The sequence below is a fragment of the Bufo bufo genome, chromosome 3 (genome assembly GCF_905171765.1).
Source record: "Bufo bufo chromosome 3, aBufBuf1.1, whole genome shotgun sequence".
Classification (NCBI taxonomy): domain Eukaryota; kingdom Metazoa; phylum Chordata; class Amphibia; order Anura; family Bufonidae; genus Bufo; species Bufo bufo.
In genome coordinates this window covers 693,950,707-693,971,332 of record NC_053391.1, presented here as the reverse complement: position 1 = coordinate 693,971,332, position 20,626 = coordinate 693,950,707, and the positions used below count along the sequence as shown (strand labels likewise).

Sequence of the window (20,626 nt, the reverse complement as noted above, 5' to 3'; positions counted from 1 at the left end):
TACTGCCTCCTATGTACAAGAATATAACTACTATAATACTGCTCCTATGTACAAGAATATAACTACTATAATACTGCGTCCTATGTACAAGAATATAACTACTATAATACTGCCTCCTATGTACAAGAATATAACTACTATAATACTGCCTCCTATGTACAAGAATATAACTACTATAATACTGCTCCTATGTACAAGAATATAACTACTATAATACTGCTCCTATGTATAAGAATATAACTACTATAATACTGCTCCTATGTACAAGAATATAACTACTATAATACTGCCTCCTATGTACAAGAATATAACTACTATAATACTGCTCCTATGTACAAGAATATAACTACTATAATATTGCCTCCTATGTACAAGAATATAACTACTATAATACTGCTCCTATGTACAAGAATATAACTACTATAATACTGCTCCTATGTACAGGAATATAACTACTATAATACTGCTCCTATGTACAAGAATATAACTACTATAATACTGCTCCTATATACAAGAATATAACTTCTATAATACTGATCCTGTGTACAAGAATATAACTACTATAATACTGCCTCCTATGTACAGGAATATAACTACTATAATACTGCTCCTATGTACAAGAATATAACTACTATAATACTGCCTCCTATGTACAAGAATATAACTACTATAATACTGCCTCCTATGTACAAGAATATAACTACTATAATACTGCTCCTATGTACAAGAATATAACTACTGTAATACTGCCCCTATGTACAAGAATATAACTACTGTAATACTGCTCCTATGTACAAGAATATAACTACTATAATACTGCCTCCTATGTACAAGAATATAACTACTGTAATACTGCCCCTATGTACAAGAATATAACTACTATAATACTGCCTCCTATGTACAAGAATATAACTACTATAATACTGCTCCTATGTACAAGAATATAACTACTATAATACTGCGTCCTATGTACAAGAATATAACTACTATAATACTGCCTCCTATGTACAAGAATATAACTACTATAATACTGCGTCCTATGTACAAGAATATAACTACTATAATACTGCCTCCTATGTACAAGAATATAACTACTATAATACTGCCTCCTATGTACAAGAATATAACTACTATAATACTGCTCCTATTTACAAGAATATAACTACTATAATACTGCTCCTATGTATAAGAATATAACTACTATAATACTGCTCCTATGTACAAGAATATAACTACTATAATACTGCCTCCTATGTACAAGAATATAACTACTATAATACTGCTCCTATGTACAAGAATATAACTACTATAATATTGCCTCCTATGTACAAGACTATAACCACTATAATACTGCTCCTATGTACAAGAATATAACTACTATAATACTGCCTCCTATGTACAAGAATATAACTACTATAATACTGCTCCTATGTACAAGAATATAACTACTATAATACTGCTCCTATGTACAGGAATATAACTACTATAATACTGCCTCCTATGTACAAGAATATAACTACTATAATACTGCTCCTATGTACAAGAATATAACTACTATAATACTGCTCCTATGTACAAGAATATAACTTCTATAATACTGATCCTGTGTACAAGAATATAACTACTATAATACTGCCTCCTATGTACAGGAATATAACTACTATAATACTGCTCCTATGTACAAGAATATAACTACTATAATACTGCTCCTATGTACAAGAATATAACTACTATAATACTGCCTCCTATGTACAAGAATATAACTACTATAATACTGCTCCTATGTACAAGAATATAACTACTATAATACTGCTCCTATGTACAAGAATATAACTACTATAATACTGCTCCTATGTACAAGAATATAACTACTATAATACTGCCTCCTATGTACAAGAATATAACTACTATAATACTGCTCCTATGTACAAGAATATAACTACTATAATACTGCCTCCTATGTACAAGAATATAACTACTATAATACTGCTTCTATGTACAAGAATATAACTACTATAATACTGCTCCTATGTACAAGAATATAAATACTATAATACTGCTCCTATGTACAAGAATATAACTACTATAATACTGCCTCCTATGTACAGGAATATAACTACTATAATACTGCTCCTATGTACAAGAATATAACTACTATAATACTGCTCTTATGTACAAGAATATAACTACTATAATACTGCTCCTATGTACAAGAATATAACTACTATAATACCATGTAGCAGAATATATTTCTTGCTGTGCGCAATATTTAACCATTCGTAGACTGTGTTGTTCCCCTCTGTTGTCAGCTTGGTGCGTGCAGTAACCCTTTGTTGTCCGGCTGTGTAGTTTTGCTCTCGCCCCTATGTGTTATGTAACCGCCATCGTTTATTAAGCAGAGCTCGATGGAGCAGAGGTATTCCTTGGAGAGCAGGAGTGAGGTGAGAGGTTGTGAGTGGTTCCTGCTTGGTGATGGTTTCCCTTCCACTTCTTGGTCTAGATGTGCAATCATTAATCGGCTTTACTCACATTGGGAGTAGTAGTGCAGGATTATATGATTATTATACTTTTTTCCTCAATTTGCTTTGGTTTATAATGAGCTGTGACTTTAAATCATGTCTTATACTCCAGTCACATCCAGAGCTGCGCAAATAATTCTTCATATATGGTGTAAAGGAAGTGATGGAGTGACCTCTCGGTTTTAGGTGCCGCTCTGTAGGTTGCCGGGCAATGCTCCACTTTCCTTTTGCACTGATTTTGCAAAGTTTCCTGCTGTAACGATGCTGAACCAGCAGGGACTGCAGCGATATGACGTCCATAAAACAAACTAAATACGGAGTGCAGCTCCGGATGTGACCGGATTAAATGAGAGGAAATGACTGCTGATGACTGTGCTATCAGTAGGGCCTCATGCACACGGCCGCTGTGCGGGCACCATCCGTGCGGCGGCCGGGACGGATCCAGACCCATTCAACTTGAACGGGTCCGTGATCCATCCGCACCGTAAAAAATAAATAGAACATGTTCCATTTTTTTACGGTGCGGAGGCACGGACAGAAACACCACGGAAGCATTCCGTAGTGCTTCCGTGGGCTTCCGATCCGTGCTTCCGTTCCGCACCGCACTGCATCTCCCGGATTGCGGACCCATTTAAGTGAATGGGTCCGCATCCGTGATGCGGGGTGCCCGGGTATTGCAACGGCCGTGTGCATGAGGCCTAAAGCAGAGGATTGTGACCCATGGAGAGATTGTCCAGATCGGGTCAGGTGTAAGATTTGTGCGCTGTCTCTTTAAGGGGCGTGTCCCTATTAAAGGGCCACAGTCTCCTGTAAATAAAGCTTCTGAATCTTTGTTCCACTCCCTCATTGTCTTCAAGTTTCAGGATTAAACAAATGAATGTTTCTGCTCACTGACAGCAAGCATAGGCTAACCAGCCATCCTGACCTTATACTTCTCGGAGCTGAGGGTTTGCAACAGTTGCATGCAGCCTAGACCGTGCCCTGTGCAGTAAACATCTCAGCAGCACAGATCCCTCCTGTCCAGATAGTTTGTTACTTTGTATCAGTGCAGGTGAAATGTATCAGTCTGGAGGCCAGACGTTATCCTGCAGAGTGACAATACGGGGCTGGTACAGATCGGGGGCGGGGGGAACCCATGGAAAGACTACATTAACTGTGACCCCCTTGTGCCGCAGAGTCACCGGCCGGAGAAGGAGTGGCCCGTGAAGAACCTGACCGTTCACCTGGGCATCAGGAAGAAAGTCCGGGCACCAACCAGGTAGGACATACTTGCAACCTCCCCCTAGGGCCCTCTATATCGCGTCCCAGGTTTAGTAGGAATGCCGAGTGGTATAGTGCGGCCTAAAATGTCCCTTATTGTGTGTCACGGTGCTCCTACCTGGATACGGCTGGACCACAAGCAATAAATAGGGGGAATAATTGAGGGATTTGAAAAAAAGATTGAGTCCAGACCTTGTATGTAGATGAACAACAGCTTTACTTGAATAAACGTTCATCAGAAGCAATCTTCAAGCTTTGTCTTGGTCCCAGCAGGCTTCTTCAATAACTCTGCTTGCTTTCTCTCTGCTGTACTGACAGGCTTGCTTAATATACTGTTACTTCTGTATGCTGCACTTGTCTCTTTGGTCTGACTTATGGTTATGGCGGGGAACTTTCCTCCTGGCTCCTGAGGCTCTAAGCTTTGGCCTCCATGGCCAGCAGAGCTGAGGGTGCTCTGGCTGGCTTGGGCATGTCCAGCAGAGACGTACCCTGCACACCTTCCCCTAGCAGGGGGTAAGCTAGACTAACTGGACTTCTGCCCCACCCTTCCTGCAGGAAGTAGGACTCACCCACTTCTCTACAGAGGGGGGTTAGAATGGAATGTTCCATTCTATCTAAGATAGCTCTGCCATATTTTCTGCCACCTGCTGGTGAACCAGTCACATTACATTTGAACATAACAGTTGCAAACAGATTAGGAATGCAGAGAGTGGAATGACAGACATAAGATGACATTATATCAGCCTATTAGAGATAGAAGTGGTAATGCCAGATGGGGCGTTACGTACTGCAGACTATTACATGTCTCTAGAGATCTGCAGAACATCTCTCTGTCTCCTCCACTTCCTGACAGATACACAGTGATATCTCCTGCAGATTATTACACCACTGACCTATCTAGAGATCTGCAGAACATCGCTCTGTCTCCTCCACTTCCTGACAGATACATAGTGATATATTCTGCAGATTATTACACCACTGACCTCTCTAGAGATCTGCAGAACATCGCTCTGTCCTCTCCACCTCCTGACAGATACATAGTGATATATCCTGCAGATTATTACACCACTGACCTATCTAGAGATCTACAGAACATCGCTCTGTCCTCTCCACCTCCTGACAGATACATAGTGATATATTCTGCAGATTATTACACCACTGACCTCTCTAGAGATCTGCAGAACATCGCTCTGTCCTCTCCACCTCCTGACAGATACATAGTGATATATTCTGCAGATTATTACACCACTGACCTCTCTAGAGATCTGCAGAACATCGCTCTGTCCTTTCTACCTCCTGACAGATACATAGTGATATATCCTGCAGATTATTACACCACTGAACTCTCTAGAGATCTGCAGAACATCGCTCTGTCCTTTCTACCTCCTGACAGATACATAGTGATATATCCTGCAGATTATTACACCACTGACCTCTCTAGAGATCTGCAGAACATCGCTCTGTCCTTTCTACCTCCTGACAGATACATAGTGATATATCCTGAAGATTATTGCACCACTGACCTCTCTAGAGATCTGCAGAACATCGCTCTGTCCTCTCCACCTCCTGACAGATACATAGTGATATATCCTGCAGATTATTACACCACTGACCTCTCTAGAGATCTGCAGAACATTGCCCCCCTCTATAAGCAGCTGCTTGCTCTGACAACCTATGATGATTGATGGATATTGCAGACACATTGACCCCTGTGATTCCCGCTTTCACCACTAGGTGGCAGTCGAGGTGTTTGTATATTTTTGCCCTTTTGTACAGATTTCTTCAGGTTGGACAAATGCTTGCGGTGACGGCGTCGCACACACGAAGCGTTCTGCACAGCACGAGCTGTGTGTGCCATGTACACAAGGACAGGCGGGCGGCAGCCCTGGCAGCGGGTGTTGTATGGGTAGAACCGGCTCTGTGTCATGGAAACGCTGCCAGTTGCTAAGACACCCCAAGGCCAGGCATTCATGGGTTAACCCTTCACATTCTCAGCTGCTCATTACTGAGGCATTATGGGGTATAAGAGCCCCCCCCCCCCAGATAGCTGCAGATGATCGCAGCTAATTGAGAAGGCGCCACATTGTATTTCATCCTTCTGCTCCTCCATGGTAACCAGCGTCGCTGAGATCCGTCCGGCGCCTCCGCTTCTATAAGACACGTTTTACTTAAGCATCAGCGCTCGGCCGCAGAGCTTGCAATCCAGGCTCATGTAGCCTGAAGCGCGGAAGCCATTTTTACTGCTTTGTGCTCTTCCGTCAGTAAAGAATCCGTTTTTTATTACCTGAATTTCGTATTCAGTGCGGACACCTATGTTGGGGGGGGGGGGCGCAATTGTAATATTACAATGTATGTGTCCTCTCCGGCTCTGTTCACACTTGCATCTATCGTACGTCAGATCCGCCGTGGCTTCCGTTATTACCATACACAAAACTCCTACACAAGTCTTACAGGAGCAGCGCCACCGGCGGCGGGGTGTCAGCCGAGTGTCAGGCATGGCCTCCAGGGGGCTCGTCTGATGATTACCCCCTGTTCACACTCTAACGTTTATTGTCGTTACTCTCAACCTCCCAGAGAAGCCAAAGCAAATCCCTGAGAAGTAACTATGTTACTATCTTAGCTCAGGGGAGTGTCCTTTCTTTTGCAGCTTTCTCCCCATCACAGCTCAGGGGGTGTGTCCTATGTGCTGCAGCTCTCTCCCCATCACAGCTCAGGGAGTGTGTCCTATGTGCTGCAGCTCTCTCCTCATCACAGCTCAGGGGGTGTGTCCTATGTGCTGCAGCTCTCTCCTCATCACAGCTCAGGGGGTGTGTCCTATGTGCTGCAGCTCTCTCCTCATCACAGCTCAGGGGGTGTGTCCTATGTGCTGCAGCTCTCTCCTCATCACAGCTCAGGGGGTGTGTCCTATGTGTTGCAGCTCTCTCCCCATCACAGCTCAGGGGGTGTGTCCTATGTGCTGCAGCTCTCTCCCCATCACAGCTCAGGGGGGGTGTCCTATGTTCTGCAGCTCTCTCCCCATCACAGCTCAGGGGGGGTGTCCTATGTGTTGCAGCTCTCTCCCCATCACAGCTCAGGGGGGGTGTCCTATGTGTTGCAGCTCTCTCCCCATCACAGCTCAGGGGGTGTGTCCTATGTGCTGCAGCTTTCTCCCCATCACATCTCAGGGGGTGTGTCCTATGTGTTGCAGCTCTCTCCCCATCACAGCTAAGGGCTGTGTCCTATGTGTTGCAGCTTTCTCCCCATCACAGCTCAGGGGTGTGTGTCCTATGTGTTGCAGCTCTCTCCCCATCACAGCTCAGGGGTGTGTCCTATGGGTTACAGCTCTCTCCCTACAACAGCTCAGGGGGTGTGTCCTATGCGCTGCAGCTCTCTCCCCATCACAGCTCCGCGGTGTGTGTGCTATGTGTTGCAGCTTTCTCCCCATCACAGCTCAGGGGTGTGTCCTATGGTTTACAGCTCTCTCCCTACAACAGCTCAGGGGGTGTGTCCTTTGTGCTGCAGCTCTCTCCCCATCACAGCTCAGCTGTGTGTGTCCTATGTGTTGCAGCTTTCTCCCCATCACAGCTCAGGGGGTGTGTCCTATGTGTTGCAGCTTTCTCCCCATCACAGCTCAGGGGTGTGTCCTATGTGTTGCAGCTCTCTCCCCATCACAGCTCAGGGGGTGTGTCCTATGTGCTGCAGCTTTCTCCCCATCACAGCTCAGGGGGTGTGTCCTATGTGCTGCAGCTCTCTCCCCATCAGAGCTCAGGGGTGTGTCCTATGGTTTACAGCTCTCTCCCTACAACAGCTCAGGGGGTGTGTCCTATGGCTGCAGCTCTCTCCCCATCACAGCTCAGGGGGTGTGTCCTATGTGCTGCAGCTTTCTCCCCATCACAGCTCAGGGAGTGTGTCTTATGTGCTGCAGCTCTCTCTCCATCACAGCTCAGGGGTGTGTCCTATGGTTTACAGCTATCTCCCTACAACAGCTCAGGGGGTGTGTCCTATTGGTTCAGGCCTCTCTCCATCACAGCTCAGGGGGTGTGTCCTATGTGCTGTAGCTTTCTCCCCATCACAGCTCAGGGGGGTGTGTCCTATGTGTTGCAGCTTTCTCCCCATCACAGCTCAGGGGTGTGTCCTATGTGTTGCAGCTCTCTCCCCATCACAACTCAGGGGGTGTGTCCTATGTGCTGCAGCTTTCTCCCCATCACAGCTCAGGGGGTGTGTCCTATGTGCTGCAGCTCTCTCCCCATCACAGCTCAGGGGTGTGTCCTATGGTTTACAGCTCTCTCCCTACAACAGCTCAGGGGGTGTGTCCTATGTGCTGCAGCTCTCTCCCCATCACAGCTCAGGGGTGTGTCCTATGGTTTACAGCTCTCTCCCTACAACAGCTCGGGGTGATCTTTCTGCTGCAGGACTTTACCTATCACACTTTGGGGGGTGTTCTTTCTGCTGGTGCTTTCTCCCTATCACAGCTCAGGGTGTGTGTCCTTTAGGTTGCAGCTCTCTCCCTATCACCACTCAGGAGCCTGTCTTTCTTCTGATAACAGCTCGGGGGGGGGGGGGGGGGGGGGGGGGGTGCCAGTTCATCTGCAGCTCTCTCCCTTGCACAGCTCCAGAAACGTGTGCCTTCTGATGCAGCTCTCTTTGTATAAAAGCTGTATAAAAGCTCTGGGGTGTGTCCTTTCAGCTGCAGTTCTCTCCCTTGCACAGCTCCAGAAACGTGTTCCTTCTGATGCAGCTCTTTTGTATAAAAGCTCTCGGGTGTGTCCTTTCAGCTGCAGTTCTCTCCCTTTGACAGCACGGGGGGCATATCCTTTCTGCCTTAGCTCTCCCTGCAACTGTCCCGGGTTCTAACAGTAAATATGACTGGTGGCAGTTGAAGGATAGAACTGAGCATAACAGAAACATAAGGAAAAGACCAGCAGGTGGCGCTGTACACATACATATTATTAGATAACCCAGTGGCTATGCTAAACGTTTAATTATATGTAATTGCAAAGTCTTCAGATCCAGGGACGGGTGTGAAAAACGTGGAATATTTAACATGAAAACCCCTTTAGGGCTCATGTACACGATTGTATTTTCTTTCCGTGTCCATTCCGTTTTTTTTGCGGACTGTATACGAAACCATACATTACAATGGGTCTCCATATGTCCGTATTTCCGTTTCACAAAAAAATAGAACAAGGATAGGATGTTCTACGGACAAGGATAGGATGTTCTATTATGGGCTGTGCCGTTCCGCAAAATATGGAATGCACACAGACGTCATCCGTATTTTTTGCGGCCCGCAAAATTCCTACGGTCGTGTGAACAAGCCCTTAATGTGTACTCAGACGCTGCTCAGCTCCTCTGTACAGAACTGGCGGACTGATATCGGGCTAGGAGTGAAGCGCCTGCACTACGTTCCCATCACTGAACGCTCAGGCTCGTGTAGTGGAGCCGCGTCGTGGTATTAACGGCTTGGTGTATTAATACCGCAGACAGTGCTGTACCGCTCACTGTGCGAGCGCAAGCTTATTATTTACCCTGATATATGTGAATACAAATAACAAAAATCAGTTTGGCGATGTAAAGAGTAGACGTAGCAGTATGTGAATACTCAATAACTCCTACTGGTCAGTGTATTATTACTCTGTGAAAAATGTGCCGATCCATCTTGTTTGCTGATAATACCAGTGACCTAAAGATGACAGTATCCAGACGGATCTTCTTATTCCTGCAGCAGTATCCATACTGGTATAGAGTCCATACAGAGCAATACAAGAGATACAGTGCCTTGAAAAAGTATTCATGCCCCTTAAACTTATCCACATTTTTCCACGTTACACCCACAAACATAAATGTATTTTATGTGATCGACCAACACAAAGTCTGTGTGAGGTGAGAAGATGATACATAGTTTTCAAAATGTTTAATAAATAAAAATATAAAAAGTGTGACGTGCATTAGTTTTCCCCCCCCCCCCCCCCCGTACTCTGATCCCCCTAAATAACATCCAGTGTGACCAGTCATCTTCAGAAGTCACCTCAATAGTAACAGGCCACCTGTGTGTAATGTATTCTCAGTATAACTCCAGCTGTTCTGGTTTGTTACAGAACATTAGAGATCAAACAGCATCATGAAATCCAAGGAACACGCCAGACAGGTCAGGGACAATGTTGTGGAGAAGTGCAAAGCAGGGTTAGCTTATAAAAAATATCCCAAGCTCTGAACAATCTCACTGAGCACTGTTCTATCCATCATCTGAAAATGGAAGGAGTATGACACGGGAGTATTTTCTGTTTACTTCACACAGACTTGTTCTTTGTGTTAGTCGATCACATACAATCACAAAAGGTTTTCGGTGTAACGTGAAATAATGTGGAAAAGTTCAAGGGGTATGAATACTTTTTCAAGGCACTGTAGGCAGCGGCCTGTGACAACTTCTATCATCACTTCTCAGGCATTTACTTCTCTGAGAGGAAGAATTTTAGGAGTGTGAACAGAGGGCAACAATCGGGGAACGATCACTCTTCATTCAGCTATATCTGTAATCCCCGGGGGGGCGGGGGGTCCCGATAACTTTTATTCTAGGGGGCGAAACATTCGCAGGTTCCACAGTGTCCGTCACTACAGAGCTGGAAGTCCATTCCCTGACTTTGTGCTGAGCTTTCACAGTAGAAGCAGAGATGCAGTGTAAAGCATGGGGAAGAGAAAGCAGCCTGAGATAGGTTGTGCATTTCAGACTCCAGTAGACAATGCAGGAATGACATGCAGCCGACCGCTCCTGGTATAGTGCTGCTGTCTGTGCTGCTCCGGGCTGCGACTTGTCACGCTGAAGTGTCCGTATCTGTGTTTCAGTTGGGGCTTTACGATAATGTGCAAGAACGAGAAGAATGAGAAGAGTCAATGGTGAGAGATCTATCTATATATCTATTATCTATCTATTATCTATCTATTATCTATCTATCTATTATCTATCTATTATCTATCTATATATCTATCTATCTATCTATTATCTATCTATCTATCTATCTATTATCTATCTATTATCTATCTATCTATCTATCTATCTATCTATCTATTATCTATCTATTATCTATCTATCTATCTCCTATCTATCTATCTATCTATCTATTATCTATCTATTATCTATATATCTATTATCTATCTATATATCTATTATCTATCTATATATCTATTATCTATCTATTATCTATCTATATATCTATTATCTATCTATTATCTATCTATCTATCTATCTATTATCTATTATCTATCTATTATCTATCTATCTATCTATCTATTATCTATCTATCTATCTATTATCTATCTATTATCTATTATCTATCTATCTATCTATTATCTATCTATCTATTATCTATCTATCTATCTATCTATTATCTATCTATCTATCTATCTATCTATTATCTATCTATTATCTATCTATTATCTATCTATTATCTATCTATCTATCTATCTCCTCTCTATCTATTATCTATCTATTATCTATCTATTATCTATCTATTATCTATCTATTATCTATCTATCTATCTCCTATCTATCTATTATCTATCTATTATCTCTCTATTATCTATCTATTATCTATCTATCTATTATCTATCTATTATCTATCTATCCATTATCTATCTATTATCTATCTTCTATCTATCTATCTATCATCTATCTATTATCTATCTATCTATTATCTATCTATCTGTCTATCTCCTATCTATTATCTATCTATCTATCTATTATCTATCTATTATCTATCTATTATCTATCTATCTATTATCTATCTATTATCTATCTATCTATTATCTATCTATTATCTATCTATCTATTATCTATCTATCTATCTATCATCTATCTATTATCTATCTATTATCTATCATTATCTATCTATCTGTCTATCTCCTATCTATCTATCTATCTATTATCCATCTCTCTATCTATCTGTCCATCTCACTGATCTCTTTGTTCCGCAGGTATCTCTGCTGCGACTCGGTTACAGATATGAGGGAATGGTTTGCAGCCTTCATGTTTGTTCAGGTTCGCTTATTGTATTCATGTTCTGGGGTAAATCTGTGGGTTGTCAGCAGGTGGCGCTGCCCATTCTGTGTACAGGATGCCATGTGACGTTACTTCTGGTGTCTGTGCCCGCAGTATGGCAGCCTGTGGCCGGAGCAGAGCTCACTAGTGAGGACGCGGAGCTCACACCTGGAGTCCACATTTGGGAACCTTTCCCTCATTCCTATACGAGGAAGTGAGACGGATATAAGGAGGAGTATGGCGGCGTTCACTACAGACCCGTTGACGGTGAGTGCTGCAATACGAACTGCGGAATGTGGTACCTATATACAGCTGAAGGTTTGTTACAACTGAATCACATCAATACAATCCTCTGCAATTCCAGACTGATATCATTCTCTCCTCTTATAACACTGCTGTACTGTAATAAGATGTCTGATATCAGCCGCTCCTCTTATATAACACTGCTGTACTGTAATAAGATGGGACTGATATCAGCCGCTCCTCTTATAACACTGCTGTACTGTAATAAGATGGGACTGATATCAGCCGCTCCTCTTATAACACTGCTGTACTGTAATAAGATGTCTGATATCATTCTCTCCTCTTATAACACTGCTGTACTGTAATAAGATGTGACTGATATCAGCCGCTCCTCTTATAACACTGCTGTACTGTAATAAGATGGGACTGATATCAGCCGCTCCTCTTATATAACACTGCTGTACTGTAATAAGATGGGTCTGATATCAGCCGCTCCTCTTATAACACTGCTGTACTGTAATAAGATGGGACTGATATCAGCCGCTCCTCTTATATAACGCTGCTGTACTGTAATAAGATGGGTCTGATATCAGCCGCTCCTCTTATAACACTGCTGTACTGTAATAAGATGGGACTGATATCAGCCGCTCCTCTTATATAACACTGCTGTACTGTAATAAGATGGGTCTGATATCAGCCGCTCCTCTTATAACACTGCTGTACTGTAATAAGATGTGTCTGATATCAGCCGCTCCTCTTATAACACTGCTGTACTGTAATAAGATGGGTCTGATATCAGCCGCTCCTCTTATAACACTGCTGTACTGTAATAAGATGTCTGATATCAGCCGCTCCTCTTATAACACTGCTGTACTGTAATAAGATGGGTCTGATATCAGCCGCTCCTCTTATAACACTGCTGTACTGTAATAAGATGGGTCTGATATCAGCCGCTCCTCTTATAACACTGCTGTACTGTAATAAGATGTCTGATATCAGCCGCTCCTCTTATAACACTGCTGTACTGTAATAAGATGGGTCTGATATCAGCCGCTCCTCTTATAACACTGCTGTACTGTAATAAGATGTCTGATATCAGCCGCTCCTCTTATAACACTGCTGTACTGTAATAAGATGTCTGATATCAGCCGCTCCTCTTATAACACTGCTGTACTGTAATAAGATGTGTCTGATATCAGCCGCTCCTCTTATATAACACTGCTGTACTGTAATAAGATGGGACTGATATCAGCCGCTCCTCTTATAACACTGCTGTACTGTAATAAGATGGGACTGATATCAGCCGCTCCTCTTATATAACACTGCTGTACTGTAATAAGATGGGACTGATATCAGCCGCTCCTCTTATATAACACTGCTGTACTGTAATAAGATGGGACTGATATCAGCCGCTCCTCTTATATAACACTGCTGTACTGTAATAAGATGGGTCTGATATCAGCCGCTCCTCTTATAACACTGCTGTACTGTAATAAGATGTGTCTGATATCAGCCGCTCCTCTTATAACACTGCTGTACTGTAATAAGATGGGTCTGATATCAGCCGCTCCTCTTATAACACTGCTGTACTGTAATAAGATGTCTGATATCAGCCGCTCCTCTTATAACACTGCTGTACTGTAATAAGATGGGTCTGATATCAGCCGCTCCTCTTATAACACTGCTGTACTGTAATAAGATGGGTCTGTTATCAGCCGCTCCTCTTATAACACTGCTGTACTGTAATAAGATGTCTGATATCAGCCGCTCCTCTTATAACACTGCTGTACTGTAATAAGATGGGTCTGATATCAGCCGCTCCTCTTATAACACTGCTGTACTGTAATAAGATGTCTGATATCAGCCGCTCCTCTTATAACACTGCTGTACTGTAATAAGATGTCTGATATCAGCCGCTCCTCTTATAACACTGCTGTACTGTAATAAGATGTGTCTGATATCAGCCGCTCCTCTTATATAACACTGCTGTACTGTAATAAGATGGGACTGATATCAGCCGCTCCTCTTATAACACTGCTGTACTGTAATAAGATGGGACCGATATCAGCCGCTCCTCTTATATAACACTGCTGTACTGTAATAAGATGTGTCTGATATCAGCCGCTCCTCTTATATAACACTGCTGTACTGTAATAAGATGGGACTGATATCAGCCGCTCCTCTTATATAACGCTGCTGTACTGTAATAAAATGGGACCGATATCAGCCGCTCCTCTTATAACACTGCTGTACTGTAATAAGATGTGACTGATATCAGCCGCTCCTCTTATATAACACTGCTGTACTGTAATAAGATGGGTCTGATATCAGCCGCTCCTCTTATAACACTGCTGTACTGTAATAAGATGGGACTGATATCAGCCGCTCCTCTTATATAACACTGCTGTACTGTAATAAGATGGGACTGATATCAGCCGCTCCTCTTATAACACTGCTGTACTGTAATAAGATGGGACTGATATCAGCAGCTCCTCTTATAACACTGCTGTACTGTAATAAGATGTCTGATATCAGCCGCTCCTCTTATAACACTGCTGTACTGTAATAAGATGTCTGATATCAGCCGCTCCTCTTATAACACTGCTGTACTGTAATAAGATGGGACGATATCATTCTCTCCTCTTATAACACTGCTGTACTGTAATAAGATGGGACTGATATCAGCCGCTCCTCTTATATAACACTGCTGTACTGTAATAAGATGTGACTGATATCAGCCGCTCCTCTTATATAACACTGCTGTACTGTAATAAGATGTGACTGATATCAGCCGCTCCTCTTATAACACTGCTGTACTGTAATAAGATGTCTGATATCAGCCGCTCCCCTTATATAACACTGCTGTACTGTAATAAGATGGGACTGATATCAGCCGCTCCTCTTATAACACTGCTGTACTGTAATAAGATGTGACTGATATCAGCCGCTCCTCTTATAACACTGCTGTACTGTAATAAGATGTGACTGATATCAGCCGCTCCTCTTATAACACTGCTGTACTGTAATAAGATGGGACTGATATCAGCCGCTCCTCTTATAGCACTGCTGTACTGTAATAAGATGGGACTGATATCAGCCGCTCCTCTTATAACACTGCTGTACTGTAATAAGATGTGTCTGATATCAGCCGCTCCTCTTATAACACTGCTGTACTGTAATAAGATGGGACTGATATCAGCCGCTCCTCTTATAACACTGCTGTACTGTAATAAGATGGGACTGATATCAGCCGCTCCTCTGATAACACTGCTGTACTGTAATAAGATGAGACTGATATCTGCCGCTCCTCTTATAACACTGCTGTACTGTAATAAGATGTCTGATATCAGCCGCTCCTCTTATATAACACTGCTGTACTGTAATAAGATGGGACTGATATCAGCCGCTCCTCTTATATAACACTGCTGTACTGTAATAAGATGTCTGATATCAGCCGCTCCTCTTATAACACTGCTGTACTGTAATAAGATGTGACTGATATCATTCTCTCCTCTTATAACACTGCTGTACTGTAATAAGATGTGTCTGATATCAGCCGCTCCTCTTATAACACTGCTGTACTGTAATAAGATGTCTGATATCAGCCGCTCCTCTTATATAACGCTGCTGTACTGTAATAAGATGGGACTGATCTCAGCCGCTCCTCTTATATAACACTGCTGTACTGTAATAAGATGGGACTGATATCAGCCGCTCCTCTTATAACACTGCTGTACTGTAATAAGATGTGACTGATATCAGCCGCTCCTCTTATAACACTGCTGTACTGTAATAAGATGTCTGATATCAGCCGCTCCTCTTATATAACACTGCTGTACTGTAATAAGATGTCTGATATCAGCCGCTCCTCTTATATAACACTGCTGTACTGTAATAAGATGGGACTGATATCAGCCGCTCCTCTTATAACACTGCTGTACTGTAATAAGATGTGACTGATATCAGCCGCTCCTCTTATAACACTGCTGTACTGTAATAAGATGGGACTGATATCAGCCGCTCCTCTTATAACACTGCTGTACTGTAATAAGATGTGACTGATATCAGCCGCTCCTCTTATAACACTGCTGTACTGTAATAAGATGTCTGATATCAGCCGCTCCTCTTATATAACACTGCTGTACTGTAATAAGATGGGACTGATATCAGCCGCTCCTCTTATATAACACTGCTGTACTGTAATAAGATGGGACTGATATCAGCCGCTCCTCTTATATAACACTGCTGTACTGTAATAAGATGTCTGATATCAGCCGCTCTTCTTATATAACACTGCTGTACTGTAATAAGATGGGACTGATATCAGCCGCTCCTCTTATATAACACTGCTGTACTGTAATAAGATGGGACTGATATCAGCCGCTCCTCTTATAACACTGCTGTACTGTAATAAGATGTCTGATATCAGCCGCTCTTCTTATATAACACTGCTGTACTGTAATAAGATGGGACTGATATCAGCCGCTCCTCTTATAACACTGCTGTACTGTAATAAGATGTCTGATATCAGCCGCTCCTCTTATAACACTGCTGTACTGTAATAAGATGTGTCTGATATCAGCCGCTCCTCTTATATAACACTGCTGTACTGTAATAAGATGTGTCTGATATCAGCCGCTCCTCTTATAACACTGCTGTACTGTAATAAGATGTCTGATATCAGCCGCTCCTCTTATAACACTGCTGTACTGTAATAAGATGTGACTGATATCAGCCGCTCCTCTTATAACACTGCTGTACTGTAATAAGATGTCTGATATCAGCCGCTCCTCTTATAACACTGCTGTACTGTAATAAGATGTCTGATATCAGCCGCTCCTCTTATAACACTGCTGTACTGTAATAAGATGTCTGATATCAGCCGCTCCTCTTATAACACTGCTGTACTGTAATATGATGTGTCTGATATCAGCCGCTCCTCTTATATAACACTGCTGTACTGTAATAAGATGTGACTGATATCAGCCGATCCTCTTATAACACTGCTGTACTGTAATAAGATGTCTGATATCAGCCGCTCCTCTTATATAACACTGCTGTACTGTAATAAGATGGGACTGATATCAGCCGCTCCTCTTATAACACTGCTGTACTGTAATAAGATGTGACTGATATCAGCCGCTCTTTTTATATTGAGGTCTTTCCGTTACTTTGTGTCTTCTTGTCTCTTTCCAGCTCCTGGGAAACGTATGATGTCGGCAGTGCAGGAGGTTCCAGGTAAAGCCCATCTGACAACTCCTTCTTTATTAAAGTTGTCAATCTTCATCAACCTTCAAAGATATGAAAAGAAGAAGGAGGAGGAGCCGACAACTACTCCATGGACATCGTTGTCAGAAGAACATTAATTTACCACTGAAATTTACATTTGCAAACGGGGCTCTATAGTAGACTCCTCCCCCTTGACTCACAGACAGCCCCAGCCCCCTGCTGTTCATCAGGTGTAATGGCGCCCTCTAGTTTATAGTTATTAGGATGTCTGTGGGGCTCCTGGAGGGCGGGAACTTATCCTGTAGTAGGGGAAGAGAAGGGGTGCAGCAGGGGGGGTCCCAGATTTGGGCAGGTTGAGGATCCTCTGGTACTGCCCAGCCGCCCGCCCCCCTTAGGTTACAGTGGTCAGTTTCTATAATGGTGGTCATTGATCTTCTCCCCTTTTTGCAGGTCTGATCCGACCGCTGTCATTGGACCATGTAGGCGGCGACTGCGAGATGGGCGGAGCCTTGATAATGACCAGGACGATATAATGGACGTGTATAATAGTAGATTGTGTGCCTTGTAGAAAGCCTTATGTAAATACAGCCCCCCCATCCCCGATCTCTCCAAGGACACCTAGGACTATGGTGGACCCCTCCAAACCTTCTAATCCAAGACTTGAAGGAAGACTCCGCCCCCAGCGACGTATAGACTTTGTATATGGATTTACTGCCTTTTGCCGGAGGACCTCTGATTTTCAGGCACTAACACTGACTGCTGGGGGTCAATGTGTTCACGGGGGTCTTATGACCGGGGGGCATTATATGTCAACTCTCCATGTGACGCTCTAGGACTACTGGAAGATGGATGGAGCAACCACTGGAGGCCGTCTCAACACAAGCGCTCAGAGGTGATGGGGCGTCTGTGCGAGGGTTCGTGTCCAAACAGGAGAAAGACCACCCAACATGGCTGCCGGGGTAAACCCCTGGATGTCGCCCTCGCTGAGGACGCCATCGTAACCTAAAACCGTGGACTTCATCGGCAGCCCCACTGGGATGGCCCCTCCACCGTTTCACTTTGGGTGTGATATAGATGGGTGGAGCCTGATGTCCTCATCACCATCCGCCATGTTGTACCCCCCTAGGGCAGGAAGCCGCAGATTCGAGTCACTGTAATTCCAACTCAACAATAAAGACGACGCATTTCACTGTGTATTTTGTGCTGCGGTTGTCACGTGTTTTTTAAAAAGCGGCTGCAGTGACGAAGCTTTATTAACGAGGCCAGGTGTGTGTGTGATACAGAGCTCCAAACCCTCTGCATTGACAAAACATTGTCCATCTCCAGCCGCCACTAGAAGGTTATTATACAGCCACCACTAGAGGGAGCTCACTACATACAGATTATACAGCCAACACTAGAGGGAGCTCACTACATACAGATCATACAGCCACCACTAGAGTGAGCTCACTACATACAGATTATACAGCCACCACTAGAGGGAGCTCACTGCATACAGATTATACAGCCACCACTAGAGGGAGTTTACTACATGCAGATTATACAGCTACCACTAGAGGGAGCTCACTACATACAGATGATACAGCCACCACTAGAGGGAGCTTACTACATGCAGATTATACAGCCACCACTAGAGGGAGCTCACTACATACAGATTATACAGCCACCACTAGAGGGAGTTTACTACATGCAGATTATACAGCTACCACTAGAGGGAGCTCACTACATACAGATGATACAGCCACCACTAGAGGGAGCTCACTACATACAGATTATACAGCCACCACTAGAGGGTGCTCACTACATACAGATTATACTGCCAACACTAGGGGGAGCTCACTGCATACAGATTATACAGCCACCACTAGAGGGAGCTCACTACATACAGATTATACAGCCACCACTAGAGGGAGCTCACTACATACAGATTATACAGCCTCCACTAGAGGGAGCTCACTACATACAGATTATACAGCCACCACTAGAGGGAGCTCACTACATACAGATTATACAGCCACCACTAGAGGGAGCTCACTACATACAGATTATACAGCCACCACTAGAGGGAGCTCACTACATACAGATTATACAGCCACCACTAGAGGGAGCTCACTACATACAGATTATACAGCCACCACAAGAGGGAGCTCACTACATACAGATTATACAGCCACCACTAGAGGGAGCTCACTACATACAGATTATACAGCCACCACTAGCGGGTGCTCACTACATACAGATTATACAGCCTCCACTAGAGGGAGATCACTACATACAGATTATACAGCCACCACTAGGGGGAGCTCACTACATACAGATTATACAGCCAGCACTAGAGGGAGCTCACTACATACAGATTATACAGCCACCACTAGAGGGTGCTCACTAAATACAGATTATACAGCCACCACTAGGGGGAGCTCACTACATACAGATTATACAGCCACCACTAGGGGGAGCTCACTACATACAGATTATACAGCCACCACTAGGGGGAGCTCACTACATACAGATTATACAGCCACCACTAGGGGGAGCTCACTACATACAGATTATACAGCCACCACTAGAGGGAGCTCACTACATACAGATTATACAGCCACCACTAGAGGGAGCTCACTACATACAGATTATACAGCCACCACTAGAGGGAGCTCACTACATACAGATTATACAGCCACCACTAGAGGGAGCTCACTACATACAGATTATACAGCCACCACTAGAGGGAGCTCACTACATACAGATTATACAGCCACCACTAGAGGGAGCTCACTACATACAGATTATACAGCCACCACTAGAGGGTGCTCTCTACATACAGATTATACAGCCACCACTAGGGGGAGCTCACTACATACAGATTATACAGCCACCACTAGGGGGAGCTCACTACATACAGATTATACAGCCACCACTAGGGGGAGCTCACTACATACAGATTATACAGCCACCACCAGAGGGAGCTCACTACATACAGATTATACAGCAACCACCAGAGGGAGCTCACTACATACAGATTATACAGTCACCACTAGAGGGAGCTCACTACATACAGATTATACAGTCACCACTAGAGGGAGCTCACTACATACAGATTATACAGCCACCACTAGAGGGAGCTCACTACATACAGATTATACAGCCACCACTAGAGGGAGCTCACTACATACAGATTATACAGCCACCACTAGGGGGAGCTCACTACATACAGATTATACAGCTACCACTAGGGGGAGCTCAGGAGATTACTGCAAATTGATTATACAGCCACCACTAGGGGGAGCTCACTACATACAGATTATACAGCCACCACTAGGGGGAGCTCAGGAGATTACTGCATACAGATTATACAGCCACCA

General features: G+C 43.7%; 1 protein-coding gene across 5 annotated transcripts in view; it reads left to right on the top strand.

Moving 5' to 3' along the window:
- Positions 1–18,468, top strand: part of ARAP1 (ArfGAP with RhoGAP domain, ankyrin repeat and PH domain 1) — a 138,020-nt gene extending 119,552 nt beyond the window's left edge. For 4 of the 5 annotated variants that reach the window (XM_040426568.1, XM_040426566.1, XM_040426565.1 and 1 more), the window contains exons 29-35: positions 2,400–2,441; positions 3,695–3,777; positions 10,602–10,652; positions 11,729–11,792; positions 11,907–12,059; positions 17,232–17,273; positions 17,715–18,468. In XM_040426568.1, the coding sequence (XP_040282502.1) occupies positions 2,400–2,441; positions 3,695–3,777; positions 10,602–10,652; positions 11,729–11,792; positions 11,907–12,059; positions 17,232–17,249 (411 nt within the window). In that variant the 3' untranslated portion in view covers positions 17,250–17,273; positions 17,715–18,468. The remainder of the gene's footprint in view (positions 1–2,399; positions 2,442–3,694; positions 3,778–10,601; positions 10,653–11,728; positions 11,793–11,906; positions 12,060–17,231; positions 17,274–17,714) is intronic. The other variant, XM_040426570.1, reaches the window with a different exon arrangement.
- The last annotated feature ends 2,158 nt before the right edge of the window (positions 18,469–20,626 follow it).